The sequence below is a fragment of the Lissotriton helveticus genome, chromosome 3_1, assembly GCF_964261635.1.
Source record: "Lissotriton helveticus chromosome 3_1, aLisHel1.1, whole genome shotgun sequence".
In the NCBI taxonomy this organism is placed as follows: Eukaryota; Metazoa; Chordata; class Amphibia; order Caudata; family Salamandridae; genus Lissotriton; species Lissotriton helveticus.
The window spans coordinates 375953288-375980691 of NC_136061.1; the positions used below are offsets into that span (position 1 = coordinate 375953288).

A 27404-nucleotide genomic window follows, 5' to 3' on the forward strand; every position below is an offset into this window, starting at 1 on the left:
CCGAGGCATCGGTATGTAGGGAAAACGGTTTTGTAAAGTCTGGGGAGGACAAGACAGGGGAAGAGGTGATGTGGTGTTTCAGGGAGTGGAAGGCGTTCTGCATCAGTTCGGTGGGGAGGATAGGAGATGAGGACTTCCCTGTGCTACGAAGTGAGTCAGTGAGGGGCGCCGCTATGTGGGCGAATTGGGGAATTAACCTCCTGTAATAACCCACTAGCCCAAGGAAGGCTCTCATCTCTCTTCACGTCCTGGGGAAAGGGGTGTCTGCAGTCGCCCAGATTTTCTCGATCTGGGGCTCTATAAGCCCATGCCCCAATAAGTACCCAAGGTACTTCACCTTCTGGAAGGCCATGCGGGACTTCTTCGAATTAATCCTCAGGCCTGCTTGTTCCAAAGCCCCGAATACGGCCTGTAGGTAGGTCAGGTGTGTGTTCCAATCGGGGCTGTATATGACGATGTCGTCAAGGTAGGCTGAGGCAAACCCGGTTAGGTCCTTTAGCACGTTGTTCATCAAGCGCTGGAAGGTGGCAGGTGCCCCGTGAAGGCCGAAAGGGAGGACTGTAAACTCGTAATGTCCATCGTCTGTGGAAAAAGCTGTTTTCTTACAGTCGTCCTCCCTTATGGGCACCTGCCAATAGCCTTTAGTCAAATCGAGGGTTGTTATATATTTAGTGTCTCCTAACTTCTCGACGAGTTCGTCCACACAGGGAATGGGGTAGGCGTCGAAAGATGATATTTCGTTCAGTGCCCGAAAGTCCATGCAGAACCTACGAGTTCATCCGGCTTCGGGATCATAACAATGGGACTGGACCAATTGCTTCTGGACGGCCGTATAACACCTAGGTCCAGCATATCCTGTACTTCTTTTCTGATGTCCTGTCTTCGGGCCTCTGGTACCCTGTAGGGTCTTATTTTTATGATTTTGCCTGGCGGGGTTTCAGTACAGTGTTCGGCCAGGGAGGTTCGGCCGGGAGTATTGGAAAACAGCGAGTGGTTTGGTTTGAGAATGTTCTGTAGGTCCTGATTCTTTTGCTCATCCAGCTCGTCATTAATCACTAACTGTTCTAGGGAGCTTACTGGGGCCGTTGTCGGGGTCTTGTTCGTCAGATGCACTCTGGCTGGCAGGGGCCCCAGCCATTTTTTTAACAGGTTGATTGGGACCGAATTTCAACCTATAACTGGTCCTCCCGATGGTTGACAACACCTTGTAAGGACCGACCCATCCCGCTCTAAATTTCTGGGTGGACGAGGGAAGCAACACTAGAGCCCAATCACCCTCTTTCAGATGCCTCCATTTCTTCCCCTTGTCATAGGCCTTTTTCTGGCGGGTTTGACTCTTTTCCAGGTGGGTGTAGGCTAGGTCTCTCAGTCTTCCTAGTTTGGATTTTAGAGACCGGGCGTATTCCAGGGTGTTGGTTGTTTCTTCAGGGACCTCCTGCTCCCAGGCTTCCTTAGTCATTTCCAAAAGGGAACGAGGGTGTCTGCTGTATAACAGTTCAAACGAAGAGACACCCAGACTGCTCTGGGTCTGACCTCTTATAACGTATAGGGCTAGAGGCAATAACTGGTCCCAATCCATACCTCTGACTTCTAACATTTTCCTAAGGGTGGTTTTTAATGTCCGATTGTACCGTTCCACCAGACCGTCTGTCTGGGGATGGTATACTGATGTACGGATTTGTTTTATCCCCAGGTTGGTACACACTTCTTTCATAAGGCGGGCCACGAAAGGTGTTCCTTGGTCCGTCAGGATCTCTTTTGGAAACCCGACTCGACTGAAGAGTTCTATAATCCTGTCCACGACTTGCTTGGTGGTGGTTGCTGTGAGTGGGAAGGCCTCAGGGAACCTGGTGGCATAGTCAACCACTACTAAGACATGCTGGTACCCCTTCTTGGTCTTGGGTAAGGGTCCGATGAGGTCCATCCCAACCCTTTTGAATGGTTTCCCGATGATGGGTAAGGGTTGTAAGGGGACCGCCGGCGGTTTTGTCATGTTTTTACGTTGACATAGGTCATATTCCCGGCAGTACACAGAGGCGTCTTTATATATTCCAGGCCAATAGAAATGTCTTAACAGGGTCTGTGGTTTTTTCTCCGCACCCATATGTCCGGCCACCAAGTGGATTTGTGAAAAGAATAGCACTTGCTCTCGGAAAGAGAGAGGCACCACGAGCTGAGAGGGTTCGTCTTTCTGACCCTGTCTATACAACAAACCATTGTGGATGTGAAACCGGGGATAGGTGCCCTGGGTGGTACCTTGCTGTTGATGGGCTTGTTCTCAGGCATTAAATAGGTTGCAATCATTAGTTTGTGCGAATCTGAAACTTCTATCCAACACCCATGGTTTCTGAGAAACAAGGGCGGGGACAGGATCGCTGGTTTTAGAGAGGAGGGGGGACCCTGGTACTTGGTCTAGGTGTTGTCGAAACATGCGTAGGAAGTCAGGGTTGTCTGTTCCTACGATAAGGTCCTCGGGGAGGGAGGACAGGACCCCCACTCGAACAACATGGACTTCCCCCTGTGCTGGATGAATGGGAATGGTGGCTACGGGATAAGGTCGGATGTCTCCATGCACACACCGGATATTCACTATCTCTCTGGGGACATATTGTGCGGGGGCTACATGCTGGGATTGGATCACTGACTGGCGACAGCCAGAGTCGAGAAGGGCTTGAATGGAGGACCCGTTTACCTTTACACTTACTCTGAAGGTGTTCCCCATCTCGGCTGAATAGAGCACCGTCTTCGGGACGTGGCCAACCTCCATAGGCTCGTCAGGGGTTTTCCGACGAGGACACAGTCTGGCGATATGACCCCAGTTGCCGCAATCAAAGCATTGGGGTCCAGAGGGCCCGGGAGGGTCAGGTCTCCAGTTCCGAGGTCGGGGAGGTTCAGGCACACGCTGAGGCCGTTTCTCTGGTTTGGGAATCGGCCTAGAGGATCGATCGGTTTCCCAAGTGGGTGCTTTAGGTTGGGCTCGGGAAAAGGAGGAGGCCATCTCAGTGGCCTGGGCAGTTGTTATGTTGTGGTTTTGTCTCAGCCATCGCTGGGTGGCGTATGGCAGAGCTTCCAGGTATTGCTCGAGATAAATGCGGTCCATTATCTCCTCCTTAGTGCTGCTGTGAGGCGTGAGCCACTTATCAGCGGCCATTTTTAAACATGCAAAAAGGGTTTTCGGGTTCTCCCCGGGGCTGCCTCTTTCTTTACGGAACTTCAAGCGTTATGCTTCAGCATCTAAGCCTAGATGCTCCAGTATTATGCGTTTTACTTCAGCATAAGGGGTGTCCCCTGAGGGGTTCGCGACCTGGTAGGCCGCCTGGGCTTCCCCGACAAGGAGAGGGGCCAGGAAGAACAGCCATTTGCCTACAGGCCATCCACACGCCCGGGCTGCCCTCTCAAAGCTCAAAATAAAGGCGTCTGGGTCCTCTCCAGATTTATACTTTTGCAATGGGGGATAATCCGCTCTTCCCCACTGCCTCGCAGCGGTGTTTCCCATGATTTGGATGGGTCGGTCTCTCTGGGGCTCAGGGCCTGCTTCAGAATGTCACGGTCAGCTTGAGCTGAGTTGAGTTGCTGCTCAACAACCCACTCCAGACGTTCCTGTCCTTTCATCAGTTGTTGCACTACTGTATCCATATGCTGCACTATTGTCTCCATCTCTTCTAGACAGATGGGTGTTGTGCCCGCATTCTCCACCACTGTTACGGGATCGGGGGAAAGAGGAATGGGCAGGAGACGTGTTTTAGTCAGAAATGGCTTTATTGCAGCATATAAGTGGTCCGTACAGGTCTTCCTAGGGATCAGAGTCCTTCTGGGGGATTGGCTTCTACTCCTCCTACGGGCTCTTGATTTTGATGGTTCCGTTCGACGTAGCCCCTCGGGTCTCCTCCTCGCTAGGGGTTGGTCCTCGTCCGTGGCGCCGCTCACTCAGGAAAACACAAAGAAGGAATGGGGTCAGTGTAATGTCCGATACTCGTGAGTTAAAGGGGAAAAGGAGTGAGGAAGTCCCCAAAGTGCAGCACACAAGGGCTCTCGCGCAGTGAGGGGTGTAGTGCTCAGGGGTAAGGGTACACTGGGACAGGAGGTCTCCCAATTACTCGGCAGAACTGTCTTTTCTCCCGACCCAACCCGCAACTCGTCTCCGTACCTGCGAGAGCCACACGCCTCCCCCGGGCGAGTGGCAGGGCGGTTCGTGGGAATGTTGGCCTCCTGGCTTATCCTCCGTGGCAGACACGACCTCCGCTCTCCTCTGTTCTTCCTCAGCTCGAATCCTCCTCTCCACAACACGCTCTTCCTCCGACTCTCCTCTCCCGCTCTCATCTCTCCGGGTGTACAAGCACACCGTCTCTCTTCCGGCTTCCGCATTTAACTCTGCCTCCTCCGCAGGTAGCCCCGCCCACTCTTCTCCTAGTCTCCAGTTAAAGGGCCACGGTTCCTCTTGTTCTCCATAGGCGCCGATTCCGTCATCAACAGAGGGAAGTTCGTTCTGCAGCGGGGAACAAAGAGGGGGGGAAGGTAAGAGCCCGAGGGGGGAGTCCCGTTGCCCATGTCCAGTGTGGTGTCCAGTGTAGGGGGTCGCACCACCCCGTTACAGTTAGCCACCGCATTGGGAGAAAACTTCTGTATAGTCTATGCAATGCATGTGATCTACAGCTCACATGCCTCGAATGGAAAATGTTACTTACCCAGTAAGCATCTGTTCTTGACATTTAGAGCTGTATATTCACATGCGACACCTGCCACCCCGGGTACCTATACCTGTTGCAGTTCTTTCTTATCTTATATACATACGCATGGACATCTCTATTCTACCTTTACTAACTCCATTCTCACCCTCTGCAGGACAACAATCTAACAATGGAGTCGATGCCCATGCACACTATCACCAAAAGGAGGAGTCACCTACCTCGCGACTGGAAAGACTTCTTCGAAGAAAAACAACTTGCAAAGATCCGGACCCAACACTAGAATGCAGGAGTATGCAAAGCATGTGAATCTACAGCTCTAAATGCCAAGAACAGATGCATACTGGAAAAGTAACATTATCCTTTCTCAGTTACATGATTTAAAAATATTTACTCCTGAGTAACGATAATATTAAGAATAGCATAGCTAGATTTGTCAATGTTTTCCACTGTCAAAAGTACATAACCTGCATAAGCAAAGAGTTTGTCTTCAGCATTACTACTACTCAGACTCTTGAAATATGATGAGTTTCCTAACTAGTATTGTAGAGGCTCTACAGTGAATGCAAATACAAGAGGGAACAAGCTGTACCAGTGCATCTAAAAAGTGAAAAATAAGAAATAGTACTTGTTGGACCCTGTTCGACCCTGTTCGGACAACCATGGAGCAATTAGGCCCTCAGCTGGATACGCAGGGGATGTTGTTTGGCTGTGGTGTGCTAGGGTACGTCCTCCTATTGCTCTGCAAACTACCCAGCTCCACAATAACTGATTGTCCAATCCAGTGCTGTATTTTATAAACAAAAAGTTATTTATTAAACACAAAAAATAGCTATTACACTAGTAATGGTGAACAGCCACTATTTAGTGAACTGGATGCTGGAGTTACTGTGCCTTGACTGTAATGTCCTTCTCAACCCATACATGGGATTCACTCCTCTAAACTAAGCAGTTCTTTTGTTTAGGTGGAAATATCAGCATGAGTCACTGTTCAGGTACTAATTACTTCCCCCTAGTAAATTTAATTTGCTCCGTTTCTCATTGTTTTGATTAGTCTGTAGTTTCTCACCTTGATGTTGGTCTCTAGAGCACAGGACTGGTGCCGCAGTCAACCAGCAATAGTTTGGCGCCTCCTGCTTCTTCGAGAAAGTTCGTTTCTAAATCAAAACACGGCCTCAGTTGGTTCTGGTGAAGTCGCAGTGCAGGGCTGTTGTAGGAGCAGGAACTGACTTTGGAGGTCCTGCGGCCAGGAAATCTCAAGTAGTCTGAAGTCACAATGTCCCTACTGGGCGGGTCTTGGCCGGTTCGCACTCCTGTGCATTTCTGAGCATGTGTGAGCGTGTGAAGGCTCAAGTGAGCAGTACCAGTCTCTGGGTCACAGTGGCACGGGATGAGCCATGCTTGCACATGTTTGCTCACAGCAGCATGAGATGGGCTGTGCTTCCACTTATCTGGTCACTAATTGCTCTTCCTAGACAGTCAGGCTTCCTTCATGGATGGCAGTCTCCTTTTTTTTCAGCAGATAGGTTGTTTTCTAGGCACCATGTCAGATGAGCAGCTTCTTCAAGCAAGGCCAGAATTCAGGTGGTGTCCCTCCACCCCTGGAAAGCTGGCTGTCTGGCAGATGCTAACTCTTGTTGAACAGAAGTCCTGTGACTACCCTTGGGAACTCTCCTTTCCTAGTTCCTAGATAGCTTGGAACTGGAATAACATATAGCTTATTAGTTTCAACTTTTATATAGTAAAAGCAGACAGGCGATCTGAATTGAAGACCGCAGATGTGAATCTACTCTCGGAACTGGTTTCGGGAGATAGTCCTTTTAAGGGTCCTCTCAAGGCACAGATTTTGTGTAGAGTGGTGCTTCTCACAGCAGGACAATCTCCAGCCTGAGGGCACCCCCAACTGAGGCACAAAGAGGTGTGACCTTTCTGTCATCAGCTACACTAAGCAGTAATCAAAGAAAGACAAAAGACTGGCCTCAGCTAAGAGTCCTTTCACCTTGCACAACAGAGACTGCAGTCCTATTTTCACCCCTCCCCCTACTAAATTGCAGGGCTACAGGAAGAGCAGCTCCCCTCAGCAAAATGCCTAATTTAATTTCTAAAGCAGACTCATTTTCTCTCTCTCCCCACTTCATTTGCTAGGTGTCCTTCCAGCAACTTTAAGAATGTTAGTTATACGTGTCCACTTTCTGAGAAAACAACCCCTCCACCATCTTGCGCACAAGGCCAGGCCATGGGCATCTAAAATAGACCTCCCTGGTCTCCATTACTCTCGCTCACTCATACATGTAATGCACGTACCATACAAGATACATACATTAACATGCTTAACATCCACTTGGTATATTCTCTTTATTGTCTGGGAAGCACATAGAAGCAGAACTTTGCTCAAGTGAGCAATTAGACCTCCACTCAAGTGATCCATATAAAAAGGTCTGGCTACAACTATGAATTCACTAAACATGGTACTCTGCCACCACCGCCCTTTGCACTACAGCCAAGAGGGGACAGTAGCCCACAGTCAATGCAATAAAGGTATGCTTGCTGCTTCCCTCCAGTTTACAGTACAGGTCCAGGTCCTCAAGTTTGTCAAGGGACAAACTTAGGACTCTGAGCGTACACTAAATTAGTGCAATACTAGGGCAAAAATAAAAAAACAGGTTATCACATACTTACAGTTGGTCACTCAGGCCCCAACTATACACCATGTTGGGGCCTTCTCTTCCCAAAGGCAATGAGATGTTTAGGAGTAGTAAACAATTTAGTGTGAGAGCTGCCCTGATAAACCAACTCAGTATTAACCACAGATAATTATCCTTGGAGGAGATTTGCCTATCTAGATGGAGAATTGTTTTAATTATACTGACTAGTCTCTGTGCTAAGACTTTCAGATATACGTTAATCTTAGTTAATGAGTAAAGTTTGTCTCTAATTTCACAAGTGTGCAACATCATTACCGGACCTAATCATAACTTTAATAAGGGCTTTCGGTAATTAATTTTAAAGTAATCTTCAATTTGCCTGTTTTAAGCAATGATAATTTTAATGTTTGGAAGTTAAAGTGTGAAAAAGTAATTGTTAAATAATGACCTAGTGCCAAGAATGCTGACTTGTTTAAGTTACCTGACATTTGCATGACGTTTGGTGACTACTCACAAGCCCTGACCATTGATTCAATGACCGTAGAGAAGTTTGGCATATCTAGCTACATAACCAATTTGTGTTTTTTATTTTTTTTATCCACCAGTGATATTTTTATTTCAGGCTTGTAATGTACAATTACTTTTTAGTGTTAGTGTACTCATTGTGCATTTTGATTGTGGTCAGTAATTCTCTCTATGTGAAGTAATCTTATATCTGCCAGAGGAAGTAATCAACTTTATTACGCAATTTTATTTTCCAAGTACAGTGTTCATCTTTTCTGCTTATTTACTTCCTGTATATGTTCTGTTTTTTCACCTTCCCATAGTAACTACTTTGCACTTTGTTTTGGCGAGATTCGAATCCGTATGGATCTGCAAAGTGGAATTGGTCAACTGCCACAGCCCTTGGATCCTCCTGCCGAAGATACGGGGCAGAGCAGAAGCAAAATGGAGGTCAGCCCATCGCTTCTAAGGTTTCTCTCTCAGGTGAGTGCCTACTAATTCCAGATTGTTGGTATATGATTCATCGTATTTGTGTTGGGACAATAATTCATATTTGTGTCGCTCTTTTTCTCTCCAGCTACTTTCTGTTCATGTTGAATCCATTAATGTCATGGTGTTGAACGTGGCTGCATCAGAGTCTCTATGGCACTTGACCATCTCCAAAACGCACGTGTTGCTAGACAGTGATGGGAAAAGGTATGTGGTTTCATCATAACCTCGCTTGAGACATGATTGTATTAAAAAAATATGCAGGATTGAAGCATAAGTATATCTTTTTGGAAAACTGGCAGATTGGTATGCTCTATATCTAGTAGCTTGTTGTCACAAAAGACTTAAGTGGCTGGCTCTGTAACACCTTCCAATAGTGGCGTTCTTTAAACTGGAGTGGTGATTGCTGTGCCTTCCTTTGCATTATGCTATCTTTATTTTTAGGACATATATACATTTAAAATGATGAATACAATGAAAAATCAGAAGTACCTAGTATCTTTTCGGTCAGAGTACGACCACAAACTTGTTTAAAGCTCTTGCATATTAAGTCGCATTAGTGCAATTAACGTTTGGTTCCTAGGGCTATGTAAAAAAACGTATGGACCAGAGAGTATGAGCCCTCAACAGTCTCTAGAAATCTTTGAACCTATCTCCTTTGGCAATGTTTGTCAGCTACTAAAGCTGCTATGTACATTGTTACAAATGTATGATTTAGACTGTAATATATCTGTCCTTTGTCTTAGTTTCTTTGTGTCCTGGGTCCAAGTTGCTGCAACTCAATGAGTTTGAGGCTAAGTTACTGAGAATCTCTCACACTTCACACTCACCCAAAAAACATTTCCTGAAGTGAACCTGCATTCTCACACTAAAGATGAGCATGCAAGTAAACTGGTCCAAGTCTCAGTGTTTCTGTCTCTGTCTCAATAGTGTGGGCACCTGACAACACCAGGTACACTTCAGGGAGTCCAGTTACAGATTCAACTGGCTTTTAAATTCTTGGTTCCAACAGGGAGACTAATGTTGTGCGAGGATGGTCTTTGACCCCAAATAAATACCATTTCCCAGATCTCTGCATGCTAACACTCTTCATTCTTGTATGTTTTGTAAGTCACTAATGGTGGTCTATGTTTACTGCTGGCAAGGGCACTTGTAGGACTTAAGTCACTCACTAGTTCCCACTGAGAGGTGGAGTTTTGGGTGGCACATACATATTAGTTATTAGTTTCAAAATCACAGCAACCAGACTCAGCCAATAAACCCTCACCAAAGACCTAAGTTATAAGAGATGCCATTATCTTTCTTACGCCTGAAACAGTGAAATGAGTTCCCACTGTTCAAGATGAGGTAAAGGGTTATTGCTGGCTCAATATCGGGTCCATTCTTGGTCCAAACACTTCCTCGACCCTATGTAAAGCAGATGTCACCAGACTGAGTCACACCAAGTAGGCAGCAGAGTCTTGGTTCCAGAGTAGGTTCAATTCCTTAAGATTTCTTTTTGCTCAAGTGCAAGCGGCTGGCCTTGTCATTTTTCCTGGGGTCAGGCGGCGTGCTTGAGTACAGCATTCTGGTCAGTTCTCTGGTGTATATTGTGTTCTGGGTGAACTGGCTAAACATTTAACAAGTATTCACTGGTGCCCTGAAACCTCAAGAGCCAAATGCTGCTCTGAGCTAATAGAATATCAAGAACCTATAATAACCCACTATAGTCTAGATCTGCCAGTTTTCTCCCACTCTGTTATGCTCTCTGCTCTGCTAGCATTCTCAGCACCAGGACACCCTATGGGGTAGCAGCCATGTTTTATAAAATTGTTAACATAACATAACTTTTGACTTTGGCTTTGATTAACTCGTAAGGCATTACAATGGTGAACAGACACAAGTATTTTTTTTGTAACACATTTTATAGAATTTTGAGATTGTAGCATCAAGGTACAGCATATCAACAATGCATCAAAGGTGCTATGTTTCCCGGACCCCGCTTCCCATTCTCCAACCTATCAGCCCCCTCCCCCTGGTCATTACTTGTAAAGTTGTGCGCTGGTCATGAGTTATAGTCCCAAACCAATGTATGTTCGGATTTCATCATATAAAGTCAGAGATGCGAGGGGCCCTCTAGGAGTGATGGTGAATCCTCCATAGTCTGCCCATGTTCCCCATATTTCCGTATATTTCCATGGACAGCCTCTAGCCTCATAAACTGGTTGTTGGCTATTCATGCACCAGTCTAGCCCTCTTTTCCACTCTGCAATCGAGGATGGAGAATCTGCTTTCTATTGTCGCGTGATGTCCCTTTTAGCCAAAGTTAATCCCAGCCCGTGCAATGTCAATTTTTAATGATCCATTTCAACAGCAGTGGTGATGTGAAGGGTAATGTAGTATGGGCTACCTCAGCACAGGAGAGTACTCACTCAAAATAGGGGGTAGCTTTGTGCATCCCTATGAGGTAGTTAAGAAATCTCCTTCATGTGTATTGAATCGAGGGCAGAGGGAAGACACAACTATCCCCTTCCTCCAAAGCCTACGTTCCGTAAGATATGATCTACAGAAATATTATAGCTGCAGGAGGCAAAGCTGTGTCTGCCCATTCCTTGTCAGCGAGAGTGCCCTGGTCCCGCTCCTGGGCAGTTTGTACCACCTCAGAGGTGTATGGCATATGGTGTATCAGTGAAAGGTAGACCTGTGTTATCTTGTGGTCTCCCAGTTCCCCATGGACTAGTTTTTCCCCCTAAGGGGTTAAACTCCTTAATCCCATCCAACCTATTGATGTGTGCATTGCGGTGGCTCCTCCGCTATGGCTAAGGAGGAGATGAATTGCAGTGCATTATCCTTGATCCCAATTGATTCCAGATGATGATGATGATTCCAGACGATCGATTAAGACAGCGTGATAAACCGTATCAAATGCGACTGAAAGATCTAAAAGAATCAAAGCTGCATTTACGCCATCTATAGTCTGCCTAATTTCTTTTCTAGCAGTGACCAGTGCCAGCTTGGTGCTATGATGACTACGAAATCCGAACTGTGTAGGATCAAGACTGTATTGTCTAAAAAAGTAGTTATTTCTTTATCGACGATTTTTTCGACCAGTATTGCGGTAAATGGTAGTCATGTTATTGGGCGATAATTGTTAGGGTCAGCTTCATCCAGATTGATTTTTTTTTAACAGTCGAAGACTGGACCCTTTTTTCCAGTCTTAGAGAAAATATCTGGCAATGAAAAAGTTGTTAAACAAGGTCGTGAGTTATGTAGCTATCACTTCTGGGGCTAGATGAATTATTCTGGCTGGACAGGGGTCTTCCGGGGAGCCTGATTTAATCTGCATCAGTATCCTTTGGGTCTGATCCACCTTCAGAGGTCCAAAATAAGATAAAGTGCTGGCGTTGTGGGTGCTCTTCAGTGGTTTGTCGTTTAGATCGACAATTGAAGTGATGCCTAAAAAGGAATCATAGACCAATTTGACTTTGTCTTGAAAATGAGAGGCTAGTTTATTGCAAAATTGTTGATTAATATTGGGGTTCTTAGGATCTGGTAGTTCTGATAATGTATTAACTGTGGCAAATTGTTCCTTAGAGGAATTCATAACTCCTTTAATAATTTCACAAAGTAATTCTTCTTTTCCATTAAAATCAATCTTCAAAGCCCTCTAGTGCTGCTGCCTGATGTAGAGTGTTGTATTGTAGTGCTTTTAACTGCTTTTTTTAAGGGCCTTACTTAGGGGGTCGCCTAATTTGTGGCTAAGATGCCATTAATTGCTATATATCTGCCCCATTGATAGGACCATGTCTTTTTAACCTCAAAATAAAGATAGCTTTTCAGTGGTATGGCCATGCCTCTGGCCCCCCTCATGAATCCAGGGTAGAAAACATCTGTGAACCTGTATCAACTAAGACTAGAACTTTATTCACCAGCAAATGGATTTCCTGGAAGAATAGGATACCGGCTTGTAGCTGTCTAGCAGCTTGAAGAACGGCTGTCCTCTTGATTTTGTCCAGCAGACTGTTTACATTTCAGGACATTTGTCTGATCTGGTCCTCTGGAGCTGCTCTATCGCTACTGATTATCTAAGGGGGGGTGAACCTTCAGGAGGTGTGTGTGGCCAAGAATAACAATTGAGCCAGTACCAAAAGCAATAAGCATTTACATGACATGCCTCTCTACCCCCCCTATATTTCTGAACAGTGAAGCATCTGTCGCAGGACACACCAACCAGTGTCCTCAATTTTGCATTGGTGCCGTCATGTCCTAAATGTTCCCAACCCTATCAGTGCCTTCAACCCAGTTTGTTGTCACCAGTGTTGCAGCAGCAGAGGGGGGGTTTAGGCACCAGCAAGGCGCACACTGTGCTGTCGCTGTCTTAGCGCCATCCATCCTCATGTTTAAATTAGAGTGGTGCCATTTTGGGCCTAGTGTTTGCTTCAACCTCAATGTAGTCAGGACGACTCCGGGATGATTCCGAGCAGCGAGCCATCATGAATGTTCCTACATCCTTCCCAGGGGGGGATTCCTGGTTCATGCTGCTCTGGTGCGGGCGCTTCAGAAACATTGGAAGAAGGGATTCACTGAGCCCAAAATAACCATGGCATGTCAATATGTCGTGATGGCAGCAGGTACATTTAAAGCAGTTACGTGCCTGTATCGGCGAATGCTGGATGAGGGGTTGGCTCTGCTAGACACGTTACGATTGAAATGGGAGGCTGGAATCGGGAAGCCCATCCCAGAATCGGACTGGGGACATATCATGCGCAGGGCCTGGAAAAGCACTAGAAATGCACGATTCCAGCTGGTGCACTTTTACATAAATACTTCAGGGCTGACAGTGCGGCATGCCCCAGATGCTCAAAGGAGGCAGTACAACTTGAACATATGTCATGGGACTGCCAGAAACTGGGGAATTATTGGTCTGAAATAGGAGACTTATTAAATTCAGTCACTGATCGCCAGATAGATTTTAACATAGCCACATGTATATTGCACTGGTTCCAACAAAAACACTACGGTAGGGTAGGACCCGGGGAAATATTTAAAGACCAGTCTCTGGGAACAGCCCCCACAGATACAAAACAACAGAAGAGTACCAGAGGGTCTGGAAAAATGGTAGATTTACAGTGTGCGGAAAACAGGCAAACAACAAACGACCCCTAAGCTGACCTATAAAGCATAGTATTCAATGACAACCCGATAGATGGTCAGAGATACCCATCAGTCACCACTCGGAACCGCCCTTCATCATTTGGGATTTTTCAAAACCATCTATACAGATATGTTTTCTTCAGACAGAAAGAGACTAAGATGTAAAAAATCTCTTCCCCTGAACAAACGATAGTATGGTATACCAATCCTCGAGACTGGTGAGTGGTCAAGTATGGTGTGACTGGGGGAGTGCAGTGCAAAAAGAACTTTTGTGTGAAAAAATGAAAATAAGAAGGAGTGTTTAAAATTGGATGAGGGAGCATAGAACAATCTTTATTCGGATGATGCTCACTCCGCCAATATTAAAAATTTGTTAAGACAGTTTGAGAAATACGCTGTCTAGAAGTGGAACCAGGTCGACATGTTTCAGCAATGAGTGGACATAGTTGTCCTAGCTTTCTTCAGGACCTTACAACAAATAAACGCTACTGCATATGTAAAAGAAATAATAAGTGACAACTAAGACACACATTTCATAGACAAGTACACAGATCACCTGTAGTCTCCAGGTGAAACGTCTTGTCTTTTGCTTACAGCTTATGTCGTTCACTGAAAAGGTCAGAACAAAAAAGGGTCAAATGTCAGACAGACTGACTACACACACAAAAACTACACATAAAAGCTAGGCCTAATAAATGTAGGCCTTAGGCTGAGTCAAACTTATAGTGCTGACTGTGGACACTCATGGAAGTAGTGTGGTTGGTTTGCCATATCAGGATATATCAATGATATGCCAAATATATGAAAGTGCATCTTACCATAGCTTGTAAGAAGTGAAGACCTCACCCCACCTGGCAGTAGCTCAGGAGTAGAGTGAAGCACCGCTCTATAAAACCCGTAAAAAACGAAAACATGTTTTTCCAAAGTGTACATTCACCCACATAATAAAAGCCTTCAATTGACTGAGTACGTACAGGGAGATTAAAAATACGGGATATGGAGGATCGTACAACCCAACTATGCATCGGTATTGTAAACCTCTCGAAGAAGGTTACAAGTTTAGCGTTACAGAGTTACCCCTGGATGTGTGGTCCGTGTCTCAATGGCAAAGTGCACACTGGTAGTTAGCCCGTGTATCAATAGCACTGTGCACACTAGTAGTTAGCCTGAGAACTATCACTTAACGTCTTATTTGCTGCCGTATGTAATCGTAGCAATCTTACCTAACCGTCGGTACTGCACTGGTTCCCCCATACCTCCAAGACAAAGGTAACAAGTAAATTTGTAGACATGGGGTTGCTGCTGGAAAAACGCGAAATCACCTCACACTGGAAGTCAAAAGAGGGACCTAGCAGCAGGAGATGGAAAGTGGAACTGATTAAATGGGCAGGCAGTGAAAGTAGTGTTCGGTGTCAGCAGGCGAGACGCTTTAATAATGAGAAAGCGCTGGAGGCTGCAAGTGCGTGGGAGGGGTTGGTGCAAGCCATGACTGACCAGCAATAAGTGGGGGAAGCACCACAGGGGGATCCCAACCAAGACAAATGGTAAAATAGCCACTTCAGGAAGTTCTGGTATTTGACTATTATGTGATACACAATGTAGTCACAATGAATGTTTTGAACACACCGGTGATAAAGGGAGGGGGAGAGCAGTTGAATGGTTGTGGGGCTAATAACGGATTATTTTATTATTGCAATGTATAAGGCTTGGGATTTATTATAGGGTGCCAGAGATGGGAACGTCCCCTAGCTGTCACCTTAGGGAAAGGAATTATTGACATAATGTGTATGCTGCCCGGCTCGGGGGGGGTCAGGGCTACAACGGGGGATTATAGATGGATGGGATGTCATTAATTACGGCTCAGTAATTTAATATAATGTAAAACCAATAAAATCTGTTTAAAATGAATGGTCCTACATGAAAGGGCAGCGTCCATCAGTTCTCCGTTGTCTCAAGAAAGGGTCTTCCTTGCTCCCCGCCGGCCTCTTGTGAGTTTCCAGATGTCTCGAGTCTGTCGCACCAGGATGAGCATGAGCGGTTCCTGTTGCGCACATGGTTCATGGACACTGTGGAGAAGTCCGTGCCAGCCCCTTAAGGTAGGGGGGGGGCTAGTGTCCATGGAGGACGGTGTGTGTAGTCAGGGATAAATTCTTTCATACCTCCATTGGAACATTTCTTCTATGTGGTTGAATAAAAATGACATGGTGGATAGCTTTAAGTTTGGTGGGATACAGCACCATATATTGGATGTTCAAGACATGTAGTTTCTTTTTTGCAGCAATGAAGGATTTCCGTTGTTCTTGAACTAATTTACTGTAGTCCGGAAAAATAATTCTTTTATTAGATTGAGACATTATAGCTTCCTGTGAGCAAGCATAATGATGGGTCACATCTCTGTCCAGGTACTTTAATATGCAGGCATTCATAGATCTGGGGAGTCTCAGAAAGGCCAGAACTTTATGGGCTGTCTCGCAGATGAAGCAGGGAGAGTGGGCCCTGGCGGCAGGTTAGAGGACATCTATTAGTCTAAGAATTTCTCGGGCCCGAACCCTACAATGCAAAGGCCACTGCAGGCTCCCTCCTCCGCATCATCCACGAGTGCAGCTAGTTCTTTAGAGAATGAGATTAGCATGTGTGATTGTATGTTGCATGTCCGTCATTGCATCCTCCACACGAGAGACTCAGACCTCAGCCTCAGCTATTCTGTGTACAGCCAGCCTAAATCTTGTCTGATTAACATAAGGTCAGTTCCAACCGCCCCAATCTTGGCCTGTAGGGCGTTGCACGATTGGTTAATGGTCGTAAGACTCCTAGTGGTGTCAAGTTAGTGCCCTTGAGATCATCTCCATCCCCAGCGCCGGCTTCTGCCGCCTTCTAGTCCGTGTGTGCGAATTTGTCCAGGGTGTCATGTTGTGGGGGTGCTAGGCCCGCATGCTGAGAAATAACATGACACAGACGCAGTAAGGTACTGGGTGAACTGGGCACTGAGCACGTGCGCTCAGCCCTTTTTATTCAGCAGGGTCATCTGACTGATGACGCCTGTGGTGGGTGGGTGTTCGGTGTGTGACAACACGCTGGAGCACTAGAACGTGTCTCTCCGACACTACATCCCTCCCAAACTTGGTGAAAAATCAAAACCAAGGACAAAGTCTAAAAACCTGTGGGAAAGAAGATATACCAAAATATAACATTGGACTCATGATTTCAAACGAATCTCTTTGGCTGCTTGCAGGCCGCAGGCAGTGTAGTTACTGCATCCAGAACCAACAGTTCGCTGTTGCACGGCTCGCAGGTGTTTGGCGGGTCCAGTCTTCTGTCTGCGCAGCCTGGACGTTGTTCTCAGTCTTTCCTTTGCTTCACTCAATTGGTGACGATGAGTAGTTGGGGAGAAGGGTGGATGATATGGTTGTCGTCTGTCTTCTAGCTTCCCCTACTCAGTCCTGGTCTTTGGTGATGTCTCCGGGCAGACTTCAAAGTGTCTCTTGGCAGGTGAAAATAGTGGGTGCACACATCCCTCTCACTAGGATGCCCCTATCTCCGGTGTTCTTCTCTCACAAGATGTCCGGGAGGCCCTCTTTGCCAGGCTTCCACTGGACTGGTGCTTTCTGTCATGTTGCTCCACCATAGCCTTCAGGCCGTGAGTGGGACGCGCCACGAGCCTCATCGTCAAGTCCTTAGTTCCACCTGAAGGTTGAGTTGTTGACTCCTTTCCTTGCACACGAGGATTTCATCTACGTGGTATCTGCAGACGCGCAGCTGTGGATCTGTCTCCCGTGCGGGACTTGCTGCCACGAGAGTCCCTTGAGGCCTCTGTTCTTTGGGTTGCCAACGGGCTAGTGTGGAGTGGTCAGTTCCTCAGCATCCGGATGTCTGAGCACTCTCGCCATCCAATCTTTTGCTCAACCCCAAAGGTAGATGTTGCCAACAGTCTAGCTTGCTCTCTTTTGCGATCACCATGTGGATGTGCAGCTCGTAGTTGGATGTCTTTGATCTGTGCCGCCGGTGCTCTTGCCAGGCCTTGTCCTCCACTGCACTCAGATGTTCCAGTGCCTGCCACCTTCCTTCTTTTCGCAGTGGCGCTGTGCCACTCCGACTTCTTCTTCCTTCTCCTCGCAGCAGACTTCCTCACTCTGATCTCTTCTTCCTTCTTTTCGCAGTGGCGACATGCCACTCTGATTTCTTCTTCTTTATTCTCGCAGTGGCGGCATGCCACTCTGATTTCTTCTTCCTTCTTTTCGCGACGTAAACTAGACCGATCTCCTCTCATCTTCTCTGACCAGGGTTCCCCGCGCAGCACGCGCCTTCTGCGCGTGTCTTCCTGATCTTGTCCTAGTCCCAGGACACTGTCTTCTTGTCAATCAACTGCCAGGGTTAGCGTTGCAACCTTCAATTCTGTAGTAGGGGATCTCTGTGTATAGTCATAATCTAGTGAATAGTCCCGCTCATGAGCGTGGACCCCGGAGCAATCAAAAATAATCTCTTAAGCTGTCTAAAAATGCAGTCCTGCAAAGACACTTAAGAGAGAATTTAAAGACATATAATGCAGCCCATAAACACAGGCCACACTGTCCAGTACTTCAGCTAGACATTCCACATTCCACCTAAAACCACAACCAGCACAGCTTGCCAAGTTTTCTTCACAGAGAAAAACTTCCTCTTTTATCAGCAAAGCCTAAGGAATGATAGAGAGGAAGGGGAGGACAGACAAGCCCATAGGCTGCTATTATGTGGCTCAAAAAGGGATACCGTGCCTTTAATAAAACTTTCTAGAACTTTCTCAGTATCCCAGAATGCCCTGCAGGTCCCATTTACTTTCAGTTCTTTTTTCCGGCTCCTGCTAGCAGGACCCTGGAGCATTGAGCTCTACCTTTTTTGGGTGTGCGAGTGTCTACGCTCGACGTGTTTTGGTGCCCACTTCCTCTTCTAGTGTTCTGAGCAGTTCTTTTTTTATCAAAAATGCCTGCATTTTTTGATAAATGCCCGGAGTGCTCGAGGAAGCAGGCCAAGTCGGACCCACACTCTGTGTGTATCCTGTGCCTCCCTTCTACTCATCTCCCTGAGAAGTGTGAGATTTGCCAGACCTTCTCCTCCAGGACCCTGAGAGACAGAAAGAAGATCAGGCTCCAAGGACTGGAAGAAAGAAGGCTACAGAGTCAAGGTGGGTCTGGGCAGGCTGGATCTGCTTCCTCTGCCCATGCTGAGGCCTCTGGGGGGCTCCCCAGCGTCAAGCAGGCCAGAAAGCGTCGCCGTTCTCCGTCGATACCATCGACGACGGCGTCGAGAGGCATGACCGCGGGCTCCCCGTCTCCCCAGGGCTCTGGGCCGAGGCGACGTCGGCGTCGAGGGGATTTACGAGACCGCCGTCGAGGTCGCCGTCGAAGACATCATCGTCGTCGACGTCATCATCATCATCGACGTCGACATGTTGACTTTGTGAGGATTCCAGACGGCGCTCGCCGTCGAGGCGACACCGCCGTTTGCCCTCGGCGTAGATTCGGCACTCGCCGTCGAGGCGACACCGCCGTTCACCCTCGACGTCGACTCAACGATCGGCGTCGAGAAGGAGGCGTTCGGCGTCAAGGCGCAGATCTTCAGCATCGAGGCGGCGAAGCCCGCCGTCGAGGCATGGGTCGTCGACGGCGAGACGGCGTTCGTCGGCATCAAGGAGGCGTTCTTCGACGCCGGAGAGGCGCTCGGCGCCTAAGAGGAAGAGATCATCCTCCAGGAGACGTTCTGGAGCCAGAAGCCCTTCCAGATCTCGATCGCCTACACCGAGGAAGAAGATGAGGGAGTCACCGGGCTCGGTGTACTCTGTGGTGTACTCTCCTCCCAAGCCGAAGTCACCTCCTCCTTCACTGCCGAAGGAGCCGCCTCCGAGCACTCCTCCACCACCAACTCCTCCTGTGCCTCCACATGCACCGCCAAAGCCTCCGAGGTCGGTCTCCTTGACGCACTTCCCTACGCCGCCTAAGGGGGCACCTCGGCCGAGGTCCCCGGTCAGGCCGCCACCGCAGGTTCCGCAGCAAGCACCCGCGGAACGTCCTAAGCCTAGAAGACCCAGATCTCGCTCCGGACGGAGAGGAAGATCAAGGAGTCGCCGGCGCTCCTCGACGAGATCCAGACGACACCGTAGGAAGGGTCGGTCTAAGTACAGCACTGATTCATCCAGCGCAAGGGATTATTCCCCGACGCTATCAGAATCCCCTGTGGACGACGTGGTCTCCTTTCAGAAAGTCTTGCTGAGGGGTGCGGCCAAGCTGGGCATCCAACTGACTGTGCCCATGCCTACGACCTCCGTAATATTTGAAACTCTCCACAAGAAACACCTATCTAGGCCTCTGTTGCCCTTGGTGCCTGGCTTAGTGGAGCCCGCCATGGAACTCTTTCTCACTCCGGCGGTGACTAAAGCAGCCCCCTCCAGGCTACTTAAGAAGTACAAAGCTCCTGAGGCGGACCCGGCTTTCCTCCGATTGGATCCAACCCCGGATTCCGTGATTGTGACTGCGGAGAGTAAGCAACACGCCACCAACCTGTCCTCCATGTGCCTCCGGACAAGGAGTGTCGCTGGTTGGATTCAGCGGGCAGGAAGGTATGCGGGACGGCCGCTACCTCTATGAAGGCTGCCAGTGCATCGGCACTATTGGGGCGCTATGATCGGGCACTGTGGGAGTCCCTCCAGCAGTTCGCCGACCTCCTCCCACAGGAAAAGAAGGAGGATATCATGGAGATCCTGAATGATCCTGAATGAGGGATTGCTTGTGTCCAACCAGCCGAACAGCGCAGCTGCAGACTCGTCCCTCCTGGCAGCCCACGGGTACTGCCATGGAGTTAATCAGAGGCGCCACGCTTGGCTCAGATTGACGTCACTGAAGCCGGAAGCCCAGCAGAGGGTGGCCAACCTGCCCTTCTCGGGCGAGACCCTATTCGGGAAACACGTCGACGATGAGATGGCCCGCATGAAGGCGGAGGCCGAGACTCTCACGGCTTTGGGCTTGGAGAAGCCCAAGGACCAGAAGAAGAACTACCGCCCGTTCCAGAGACGGTACGGGGCGCAGGGCAGAGGGCGAGGTCAACAGTCTGGACAGCAGCAACAGCAGCAACAGTTCCAGAGGAAGCCCTTCCAGAAACATCAATGGGGCAGGGGTGGACAGCAGTCTGCCACCGCCACCAAAGGCCCGGCTGGGTCTAGGCCCTGAGCAATTACTTCCCCGTCATCCGTTACCCGCTCCGGTGGGGGAAGCGTTCAATATTTTCTGGCAGAGTGGAGAAAAATTACTAGGGACAAGTGGGTGTTAAATATTGTTTGCAATGGATACAGTCTTCGGTTCATCAGCCCACCTCCAGCAATTCCACCGGTTTGCTCGCAGTTTCAGCTGCGCGAGCTCCAGGCAGAGGCCGATACCCTGTTAAGTAAAAGGGCGATAGAAGATGTCCCTCTGTCCCAATGGGGAAGAGGTCTGTACTCTCGGTTATTTCTAGTCCGCAAAAAGGACAAGAACGAGTTCAGGCCTATTCTGGATTTGAGACAAGCAAACAAAGTGATTCGCAGAGAAAAGTTTTGTATGCTGTCCTTAAACCAGATTTACCCGCAACTGCAAAGGGGAGACTGGCTGTGCGCGATAGACCTGCAAGATGCATACTTCGACGTGCCCATCGCACAGAAACACCGGAAGTTCCTGCGATTCCAATTCGGCACCAATCACTATCAATACACAGTGTTGCCGTTCGGACTGAAGTCAGCGCCCAGGACCTTTTCCTAATGCATGGCAGTGGTAGCGGCACACCTGAGAAAGAACAAGGTGTTTGTCCGTACCTGGACGATTGGTTGATCAAGGCATCCTCCTTCGCGGAAGCGCAAGCGCACTTCCAGAAGACGTCCGTTCTCTTGAACAAGCTGGGGTTGCACATCAACATGTCCAAGTCTGTACCGACTCCGGTCCAATGCCTACAGTACTTGGGAGCATCCATCAATACGCTGTCTGCAAGCGTGTCTCCTTCGGAGGAAAGGCGTTTATCACTCCTTCGGAAGGCTCAGGATCTTATGACCGCTCCATCTACGACAGCGAGGACGGTGTCTTCTCTACTGGGGTCGATGGCCTCCTGTATCTTCCTCACACCACACCGCGGCTACACATGAGACCGCTGCAGGAGTGTCTGGAGGATCAATGGGACCAGAGGAGAGGAAACTGGGACGACAAGATACGACTGTCTCTGCATGCTCTACAGTCTCTGAAATGGTGGTGTTCAGTGGAGAATCTCCTCAAGGGGGTTCCCTTCCACAAGGACATTCCCACTCAGACCATCGTGACGGATGCCTCTCTCCACGGCTGGGAAGCGCATTCCGGAGAATTACAGATACAAGGGACGTGGTCCCCGACGGAGTCCACTTATCATATCAATTTCCTGGATCTCAGAGCGGTTCATTTGGCACTGAAGGCCTTTCATCTGTCCTTCCAGACCAACTCTCTGCTTGTACAGACGGACAATACAACCACGATGTATTACTTCAACAAGCAGGGGGGCTCGAGATCGCGCACCCTGTCGCAGGAGGTGCAGGCGATCTGGCACTGGCTTCTTGCCAGAGGACTGACGATAACGGCTACTCATCTGCCAGGTGTGCAGAATGTTCAGGCGGACGCACTGAGCAGGCCGATCCAGGAAAACCACGAATGGGTCATAAACGACGAAGTACTCGGAGACGTCTTCGACAAGTGGAGCACTCCAGACGTGGATCTGTTCGCCACCGCCGAAAACAGCAAATGCCGAAACTTCGCATCCAGGTACTTCCAGCAGGGAACGCTGGGGAATGCGCTATGGATCGACTGGTCGAACAGCTTTCTTTACGCTTTTCCACCCGTTCCCCTGATTCCGGCGGTGCTCATCAAACTAGCCCAGTCCAGGGCGTGGATGATCTTGATTGCCCCGGAATGGCCCAGGCAGTGGTGGTTCACGGACCTGCTTCACCGGTCTCTCCTTCCTCACATTCGGCTGCCGTGCCGGCAGGACCTTCTCACGAAGTTCGGGGGGCAGATGGTGCACCCCAACCTCTCGTCTTTGAGTTTGGCGGCATGGCTCCTGAGATAGTGCAATATGGCCATTTGAATCTCCCTGCTGATTGTATGGACATACTGAAGGAAGCCAAGAGACCTTCCACTAGGACCTCGTATGCGTACAAGTGGAAGAGATTTTTTCCATCTGGTGCAAGTCCAAGAACTATGATCTGACGACATGTAAGGAAGATGTCATCCTTCTATACCTTTTACATTTGGCGCAGGCTGGCCTTAACTGTCATTCCATTAAGGTTCATCTCGCCGCGCTTACTGCCTACAGGAAATGCCCTTCACAGACCTCCTTCTTCCAGATCCCTGTGATCAAAGATTTTTTGGAAGGCTTGAAGAAAGTGTTTCCTCCTGTCCGGCGTCCTTCGCCTTCATGGGAATTGAATGTGGTGCTGTCCAGATTGATGAAGGAACCTTTTGAACCTATTCATAAGGCTTCGCTGCAGCACCTGTCTTGGAAGGTGGCGTTCCTCGTGGCCATTACATCGGCCCGCAGGGTGAGTGAAATTCAGGCGTTCTGTTGCCAAGAACCTTATACTGTATTTCATTCTGCTAAGGTTGTTATACATACTCACCCTAAATTTCTTCCTAAGGTTATTTCTGATTTCCATGTTAACCAGACCATAACTTTGCCTACGTTTTTTCAGAATCCTTCTTCTCCACCGGAAAGGTCTCTACATTCCCTGGATGTCAGAAGGGTGTTGAAATTTTATCTAGATAAAACCAAGGATATTCGTAGGTCGGACCAGTTGTTTATCAACTATGGGTCAGTCAGGACAGGTCTTGCTACCTCTAAACAGTCCATTTCGAGGTTGATTGTGTCCTGTATTCAATTGTGTTATCAAAAGGCTAATAAGACCTTAGGGGGTAAACCTAAGGCTCATTCCACCAGGGGCAAAGCTGCCACGACTGCTTTGCTACGTAATGTTCCCATCGCCGAAATCTGCAGGGCCGCTACGTGGAAGTCGGTCCATACCTTTGCTAAGCATTACTGTCTGGACTCTGATGCCAGGGCAGATGCTCAGGTTGGGCAGGCTTCGCTGCGAAATCTGTTCGCACAGTAGTGGTGTAGTACTCTTTCTCTCCACCGCCGCTTTTGTGTGGGGATGGGCTTGCCATTCTATTCACTAGATTATGACTATACACAGAGATCCCCTACTACAGAAGGAGTAGTTTCTGTCCTGTAACTCCAGTTCTGTAGTAGGGGTATTTCTGTTATAGTCCTAAGCGCCCACCCTCCTCCCCGGTGGAGACAAATGTTTATGTTCGGAATGCCAAAAAGTCCGACACTATACATGGTGCCAAAAATCCACAAAAGTATTATTGATCCCCCTTTTAGACCTATCGTTTCAACATGTGGAAGCATTCATGAACATATAGGCCAATTCATAGATAAATATCTCCAGCCTAGTGTTAAAAGAATGAAATCTTACACGAAGGATACTACTGACTTCATAGTGAAATTGCAACAAATTAAATGGAAAACAGAAGACAACTTGTTACTATGCACAGCAGACGTCAAATCCCTATACACCTCAGTTCCTCACCAATTAGGACTAGAAGCAATCGAACATACATTATTGAACACAGATCTAGATACCACCATGCAAGTTTTTGTCTTGGAACCATAGTTACTTTAGATGGAAGGAGGAATGGTTCCTCCAACTAAGTGGTACATCAATGGGGAATTGTGTGGCACCCTCATACGCAAATCTAGTGATGGAGAAATTTGAGGAGGAGCACATTTTAACAAACCAGGATTGGAAACCACATATCATAATGTATCAATGTTACATTGATGATATTTTTATGCTGTGGAAGGGCAACAAAGAGAAAGCAATGATGGCCATGCAGACTTGGAACACCTTTAATGAACATCTTCAGTTCACCAGTAAAGTTTCTGAAAGTCAGATAACATTTTTGGATCTACAAGTACGTATAACAGAAAATGGCTTGGAAACTGACATCTATCGGAAAAAAACAGATAGAAACAATATTTTACACTATTACAGTTATCACCAACAATCCTTGAAAAATCATTTACCTACATCACAAGTGTTAAGAATCAAAAGAATAGTCTCAGATAATAAAAAAGTAGAAGTACGGATGAATGAAATGGCACAAAGGTTTGAAGAAAGAGGGTACCCTCCAACAGTTATTACGAAAGCCACCACGAAATGTCAAGTGATTTCGCGAACAGAAGCGCTTACCACCAGCGCATAAAAGGAAAACACAAGAATGGTGGTAGTTACAAAATATACGACATCGAGTCGAACCTTCAAAAAGATAATCAATAAACATTGGCCAATGTTAGCGACAGAGCCAGACTTCGACAAAGCATTCTTTGAACCCCCACTATTCGCATACACAAGGAACAGAAATATCGGAGAAATTCTTAAAAGGATGGAAACACGTAGACAAACTTACAAAGGCACAATGCCTTGTTTAAACTGTCAGAACTGCCATAACTTAATTTGTGGTACAATAATCTACCATCCAATGAAAGGTCACCAAATCAAACTAAGAGTGACCGCTACTTGTGAAACCGCCAATGTTATCTACATGATAAAATGCCCATGTGGAAAGATCTATGTCGGCAAGACTGAAAGGAAAATTCGCTTACGAATTAATGATCACAAATCAAACATCAGGACTAAGAACATTAAGTCGACAGTGGCGATACACTTTGATGAAAACAAACATAGCATCTCGCAATTGAGATTCATGATCCTGGAAGTAATCGAAAAGAAAGAAGGGAAAGATAATAATAAGCACCTCCTGCAGAGAGAAAACTTTTGGATATACAAACTACAGGCGATGAGGCCTTATGGTCTCAATGAACGTATTGAATTCACATGCTACCTATGAACCCCCAAGGGGGCATTATTTTTGCTCAAATAATTTTGTACTTGATGCTTCCATTAATATGCTTTGTTAATTATTGTTTATTTTCAGGATGATGCCACATATTTTTGGTTGATAAAAAACGTATTTCTGACAAAATGCCATAACCTATTTTTTTCATTTTAACTTTTATTGTCATTGTACCATCGGATACATTACATGCCAGTCTTTTTTCCTCACTTTTTTACATTTATTACACAACATTCAAAACTAACGAGTGTAAAAGCCATTTTGCCCATAGTCCATCGTTTATTTTTACTACCGACATCGCTGACAACCTTTTGAACACGTCATACACGCGTTCCTCAAAACATTCCGAAATCACCTGAGTATGCAAGAATTGCGGAGACCACTCTCGTTGCGGCTTTAATGAAAAGAAAACGTGAGTAAGGGCATTATTTTTGAACGAAGCGCTTATTAATAGCGTGTGTGAATTGAGCAAAACCTCTTTTTACTGATAAATGTTTTTTCGGGTGAATAAGATACCTTAAGACTCTCGTCGTGATTCATGAGTTTAGGAGCTGATGAACAACATCGCAGCAATAAAGTTGTCAGTTGATTTAAATACAATACCTTTTTTGTCCCAGAACAGATATATCATAACGTTTGCTTAAAAACAAGAAGCACGTGAGTAAATCATAGGCTTTTTTATTCTTGGACACACATGTTTCACAAATTATTCACTTCTCCATAAAATATGAGTTCACACCATCATATTAGGTTAAAAATGACCTTTCATTGATACTTTGCACTATTGTTAACACGTTTCACTAAATCGATTTAAGACAGCTATGAATATTTGTTTTTTGGCATTACATTGTATTTTCGATTTGTTTATTATCATTTTAGACTGTACTCCCTGATGAAGAGCTGCTAAGGCTCGAAATGCATTGTAGACTGCATAATGATACATTTGTGGAGATCTAACAGTTAACACAATGGATAAAGTGTGAAATGTTCTAATATTAATAAAACATTCATGAACAAAGAGTGAAGATGGCACTTTGAAAATTATTGAAAAGTATTTTGAATCACAGGAGTGCCCCAAAGGGGGTTGTAACCAAGGTACTTGGAAGCACACATTAATAGTTCTAAATTTAATGTTGAATAGGACGGCAACGTTACCCCGGGGAGCAACCTACTAATGGAACTAATTTTCTTTTAAAAATATAAATATCCACACAGGAGAATTTGATTTGAAACTTCGGTTGTGCGCAGGCAATCACTTGTACCTATGTTCGGAATGCTACAGGTCTGGCGTTATACGCCTTCAAAAAGAACTGAAAGTAAATGGGACCTGCAGGGCATTCTGGGATACTGAGAAAGTTCTAGAAAGTTTTCTTAAAGGCACGGTATCCCTTTTTGAGCCACATAATAGCAGCCTATGGGGTTTGTCTGTCCTCCCCTACCTCTCTTATCATTCCTGAGGCTTTGCTGGTAAAAGGGAAAGTTTTTCTCTGTGAAGAAAACTTGGCAAGCTGTGCTGGTTGTGGTTTTTGGTGGAATGTGGAATGTCTAGCTGAAGTACTGGACTGTGTAGCCTGTGGATATAGGCTGCATTATATGTCTTTAAATTCTCTCTTAAGTGTCTTTGCATGACTGCATTTTTAGACAGCGTAGGAGATTATTTTTGATTGCTCCGGGGTCCACGCTCATGAGCGGGACTATTCACTAGATTATGACTATAACAAGAGATACCCCTACTACAGAACTGGAGTTACAGGACAGAAACTACTCCTTCCTTTTCAGTTTTTTTCTGCCAACTTATGGTGTTGAAGTTCGTTGGTCCATGTTCGCGGACCACGCCTTGGTCGAACTTCTTGGACCTCTTGCCGGTCCCCTCTGCCGATCTCTGGCAGGTAGGCTTCTTGGTGCGACCATCTGGCTGGTCGGCTCCTTGGTGCGACCATCTGGCTGGTCGGCTTCTTCTTTCCTGGGCGACCATCCGACTGGTCGGCTTTATCCTTTGTGACCAGAGTGGGTGG

At 47.0% G+C, this 27404-nt stretch overlaps 1 protein-coding gene across 1 annotated transcript in view; it reads left to right on the forward strand.

The window, feature by feature from the left end:
• The window catches only part of BLTP2 (bridge-like lipid transfer protein family member 2), a 748021-nt gene that overhangs the window by 170304 nt on the left and 550313 nt on the right, over window positions 1-27404 (forward strand). The window contains exons 4-5 of the mRNA XM_078680109.1: window positions 8158-8317; window positions 8412-8530. Coding sequence (XP_078536235.1) covers window positions 8158-8317; window positions 8412-8530 — 279 coding nt within the window. The remainder of the gene's footprint in view (window positions 1-8157; window positions 8318-8411; window positions 8531-27404) is intronic.